Source organism: Ailuropoda melanoleuca, unplaced genomic scaffold (genome assembly GCF_002007445.2).
Source record: "Ailuropoda melanoleuca isolate Jingjing unplaced genomic scaffold, ASM200744v2 unplaced-scaffold66184, whole genome shotgun sequence".
NCBI classification, from domain to species: Eukaryota; Metazoa; Chordata; class Mammalia; order Carnivora; family Ursidae; genus Ailuropoda; species Ailuropoda melanoleuca.
The window spans coordinates 1-5,430 of NW_023240708.1; the positions used below are offsets into that span (position 1 = coordinate 1).

The 5,430-nt window shown below is 44.7% G+C and overlaps 2 protein-coding genes across 2 annotated transcripts; both read right to left on the bottom strand.

Moving 5' to 3' along the window:
• Positions 1-3: 3 nt before the first annotated feature.
• Positions 4-2,412, bottom strand: LOC117795012 (protocadherin gamma-B5-like; the record flags this gene model as incomplete). The annotated part of the gene is made up of 1 exon (XM_034652742.1): positions 4-2,412. A coding segment is annotated over exon 1 (1,344 nt), but the record flags the coding sequence as incomplete, so codon positions are not given.
• A 206-nt stretch (positions 2,413-2,618) lies between these two features.
• LOC117800211 (protocadherin gamma-A8-like) lies at positions 2,619-5,425 on the bottom strand (the record flags this gene model as incomplete). The annotated part of the gene is made up of 1 exon (XM_034652743.1): positions 2,619-5,425. A coding segment is annotated over one exon (1,401 nt), but the record flags the coding sequence as incomplete, so codon positions are not given.
• Positions 5,426-5,430: the final 5 nt, after the last annotated feature.

The following is a 5,430-nucleotide window of genomic DNA, read 5'->3' on the forward strand; positions in this document are numbered from 1 at the left end:
GTGGAAAACCGGCGCGTTGTCGTTGACATCGGTGATGTGCAGGGTGATGGTAGTGCTGGAAGAAAGGGGAGGCTTGCCTCTGTCAGTGGCTGTTATAGTGACATTGTATTCCGGGGTCTGTTCTCGGTCAAGAGTCCCGTCTATTATTAACTTATATGAATTTCTGGATGAAGAGATTATCTGCAAAGGAACTTCACCCTCTAATCGACAATTAACCTCCCCATTCTCCCCGGAATCTCGATCATATGTTTTGATTAACGCAATTGGTGTTCCTGGCAGTGCGTTTTCCAGAATCATTTCGGCTAGAGAATGGAATGTAATTTCTGGACTGTTGTCATTTTCATCTTGAATGTTAATTTCAACTGTACATTGTGCAGCCAGTCCTCCACCATCTCTCCCTTCCACCACTATAGAATATTCCTTGATTTCTTCGAAATCCAGAGTCTTTAGAGTTGTAATTTCCCCGCTCTTTGAATTCAGACTGAAGACTCGCCCGGTCCTGTAGAAGGAGTAAGTGATTTCAGAGTTGATGCCCTCGTCTTGGTCAGTGGCTGACACCTGCACCACTGCGGTGCCTGGGGGCACATTTTCACGAAGGCTTACTCTGTATACGTCCTGGCTGAATACAGGGGCGTTATCATTGGCGTCAGTAACCTGGATCCGGAGCTCAGTGGTGCCGCTGAGTGGCGGATCCCCACCGTCCAAGGCAGTCAGAATTAAACGATGGTAACTCTGTTGTTCCCGGTCTAAGCGTTTCTCCAATGCCAGTTCTGGGTATTTACTACCATCTTGTTTCTCTTTATTTATCAATGAGAAAATAGGGCTAAGAGAGAGTTTATAAATCTGCAGAGCATTTAAGCCAGTATCTGCATCTTCCGCTGTTTCTAATATAAACCGAGTGCCTGGCACAGTAGACTCACTTATTTGCAGGTCAAAGGAAGTTTGCGTGAATTTTGGGGTATGGTCATTAATATCTTCGATGTCCACACTCACGTGATAAAAGTTCAACGGATTTTCAGTAACAGCCTCAAATTCCAGAGTACAGGCTGCCTTCTTCCCACAGATCTGCTCCCGGTCTAGCCTGCTGCCCACAAGTAACTCCCCGCTCTTGGCGCTCACAGTGAAGTAAGCCTTCTCCGAACTGATGCGCAGTTGTCGAGTCGGTAACTCATGCACGCTCAGTCCCAAATCCTTGGCGAGGTTCCCCACCACCGAGCCCTCGGGCATTTCCTCGGGAATCCTGTAGCGGATCTGCTCAGAGAGCGCGGGGCCGAACAAAGACAGCAGCAAGGGAAAGAGCACTGGCCGCCTCTCAGCCCAGCCCCCCTCCGCAGCGCCGCTCCCCATCCCTCTTTGCTCCCCTCAGGTTGCTCACCGGCCTGGAGACGCCGGATTACAAATAATCTCTGTGCTGCAGATGTCCGGAGCTCCGAACAGGCTGTAAATCCTGTGTGAGGGTCAGGGTTTCTTCTTCTCCAGAGGAGGAAGTGGTGTAAAGGCTCGGGCTAGCGAGTCCGACAGGGAAAGTGCGCTGCGGCTGCGCGGGGAGATCGCCAGTGCCCAAGCTCTCCATTTTGGCCAACAGCGGCGCCCACAGTCCGCACTAGGAAACTGCAGCCTCTGCTGCTTCAGTTTAACCGCTACAATAATTAACAACCTTGTGCTTGACTGAGCAAACCATGTTTTTATGTTAATATATTTAATATTTTAAATTATAAAGCCTTTTCTCTTGTTTCCAAATTATTAGAAATATGTTGAGTTTTTTTAGAAACCTACATATACTGGTCCATCCATTTCACCCTACTACATACATTGAATTCTTGCCTTGTGCTAAGTACTGCCCTTGTCAGTGGAGATATAAAAATGACTAAGACAGGGGTCTTGACCTCAGAGAGTTTATCATCTACTGACTTCACAAAATCATTTCTCTTTATTACGTATAATATCTGAAACAATTTCAATCTTCTTTCATTGATTCCTAAATGTTTCCCCTAACATTTCTACATTATTAATGTTGTTTCATATCACATATATTAGCAAATACTAACACTGTTGAAAATTATTCTGTAAAGTTGTGCAATTTCCTACATCCTCAAACATCTTCTGATAATATCAACACTCTCTTTTAAAAATAATCTCTTTTTACTCTTTTGACTATCTAAGGAAGTATTCACACACACACACACACACACACACACACACACACACAAAACACCTGTCCCTATGATGTAGTTAAGAGATGATTTACTCTACCTTCTTCTTCATGTCTAAAACTTATTTGGATTATGTCATACCCAATATAGTACATTAATTCATTCTTAAAAGTCACTCGGAAAATGTTTATCTAGTCTTCAATACAAAAAGGATATTTCAGGTGATCACATTACTTTCATATCTATGTATCTATGTTATACTGAAGTAATGTCCGCTCAGGGTGTGATTCCGGGGTCCTGGGATCAAGCCCCACATGGGGCTCCATGCTCTGCGCCGGATGCCTGCTTATTCCTCTCCCACTCCCCTGTTTGTTTTCCCTCTCTCACTGACTGTCTCTCTCTCTGTCAAATAAATAAATAAAATCTTTAAAAAAATAAAATAAAAATTGTGAAGTATCAATAATATAGTTGTCCCCTCAACGGTCTGTGCACCCAAACACTACAGAAAATATGAAGTTAAATCCCACCCACAGTATGTGCAAAAGAGGAGGAAACACTACACAATCCTTGGGAAGTACCCTTTTTATAACTAACAAATGCTTTATTGTGTTTTTCATTCTCAATGATGATAAATGAAGAGTTAGCACTGTTAAAATGTTATAAGAAGGAATACAGAAGATATATAATCCAGATGGAATCATTTTTAATTGAGTTGATCAGCTTGTTTAGAATCTGTTTATATGAAACTTCTTAAAACCAACATTCTCAAACTCTCTCACCATGAGAACACAGCACATTTCACATGGCTCTCTAATCAAAACAACTCATCGGAACTTATGAAAACATGTTTTCTGTATTTTACAAAATGATATTTTATTTCAAATATGATTTTTTTGTTTTTATTTTGGGTTTTTTTGGGGGGGTGATGGACATTTTAGGCTTTAGATTCTATGTCTTCTTTAGTATGAGCTCTTGGAGAGCCCTGACACATATGGGAATCAGTTTCACCTACTACCAAGTTCTGCCCTTTCAAATTTATTTATGTTTTGTAATATAATAAGAAGTATTAAAGTTTTGAAGGTTACTGATGCAAACACAAGGCTCATAAAAGGGGTTTAAAGTGAAGAAATCTCCAAAATCCTAGAAAACTTCAGACCTTCAAGATTCAAACCCTAAACAGAATCTTAAAATTGTGAGATGTATTTTACTTTTACTAAGCTAATACAAGGATTTAAAAGTCTCAGTTTTTTTCTCAATTCTTATTAGGAATATATATATTCCCTAAATATAACACAAACTTCATGTGGTTGGGTAACTACTTTTTAAGTGAATGAGTGATGAGTGATGAGTGATAATTATAGCAACATATGGAGGATATTTTTAATTTATTTTTTTATGTTTTTCTTTTCTCTTTAAAAAAGATTTATTTATTTGAGAGAGAGTATGTGAGCACCAGTAGGCGGAGGGGCAGAGGGAAAGAATAATCAAGCAGACTCCCCACTGAGCAGGGAGCCCCACCCCTGCTTGATCGCACAACCCATGAGATCACTGCCTAAGCAGAAACCAAGAGTATGAGGCCCAACCGACCAAGTCACCCAGACGCCCCAATTTTTTGTATTTTTAAAAGTAATCTCTACACCCAAAGTGGGGCTGGAACTCACTACCCTGAGATAGAGACTCTCAGGCTCTACTGACTGAGCCAGCCAGGTGCCCCTCATATGGAAGATTTTTAAAAGGTTGAGAGTTGACATTTAAACAACCTTGTCCAGCCGTTGGAAAGCAAATGAAGCAAACTATCATGATTAGAGCTCAATTTTATAGTATCACCACTAAACCCAAAAACTTCGCGGTCCACTTTTTTAAAAAATATTTTAAACTATCTCCACAATGTGTGTTCTAAAATACAAATTTATAAAAATTATCATTCCTCTGAGAATTAAACGTGAACAAAGAACGGAACTCACCTGAACAGAAGCAGCTTCGTTCTTACGTTGACGAAAATCTGGGGATGTTAGCAAGGAATCATTTTTCTCACAGCTCTCCAGACTGATTAGCGTGTCGACGTAGTTGGGCTGGGGAAAGATCACGTGACTCTCCCGCGAGTCCGCGGTGAGCGAGACCTCATGCGAATAGGTCTGCAGGAAAGCCCGCACCCCGTCCACGCCCACAAAGTGCGAGGCCGGCACGCCCACCAGCCCGCCTCCTGAAGCCTGGAGCAGGCGCGACGCGTGCCAGCGCCTCAGCCTGAGCGCCAGCAGCACGATGACAAAGGCGAGGAAGACGCAGGACACTGCGGCCACCGCCACCACCAGGTAGAGCGTGAGGTCCGAATCGTCTGGGTCGCCGGGGGTCCTGATGCTGCCCAGATCGGCCAGGATGTCCGGGATGCTGTCGGCCACGGCCACGGTGAGCGTGACGGTGGCCGAGAGAGGGGGCTGGCCGTGGTCCTGCACCGCCACCACCAGGCTCTGCTTGAGCGCGTCTCTGTCCAGCAGGGCCCGCGCCGTGCGCACCTCGCCCGTGTGCAGCCCCACCGCGAAGAGCCCTGGCTCGCTGGCCTTGAGCAGGCGGTAGGACAGCCAGGCGTTCTGGCCAGAGTCTCTGTCCACCGCCACCACCTTGGTGACCAGATAGCCGGGTTCTGCGGATCGGGGTGCCAGCTCCACGCCTGTGGAGCCGTCAGTGGGAATGCTGGGATACAGGATTTCCGGGGCATTGTCATTCTGGTCCAGCACGAATATGCTCAAGGACACATTGCTGCTGAGTGGAGGGTCCCCGCCATCGCTGGCTGTCACCAGTAACTGCAAGTCTCGTATATGCTCATAGTCAAAGGAGCACAGCGCATATAGGATGCCTGTGTCTGAGTTGATGGAGACATAGGAGGAGAGAGGCCCCCCCATGATGATGTCCTCGGTCACAGAGTAAGTCACCTGGGCATTTCTGCCACTGTCAGGGTCTTGAGCCATCACAGTGAAGATGGAGGCACCTCTGGGGTTGTTCTCTGGGATATAGGCTGAATAGGAGACTTGAGGGAAAGTGGGTGGATTGTCATTGATATCTGCCACATATAGGGTGATATGAGTTTCAGTAGATAGAGAAGGAGTTCCTAGATCTGAGGCCATCACTGTGATATTGTACATAGATATCTTTTCTCGGTCCAGATATTTCCATGTCACCAATCTATAATAATTATCTATTGATTTTTCTAATTGAAAAGGTAAATTATGAGGTGTGTTACAGACAACTTGACCATTCTTCCCGGAGTCTCGGTCATACA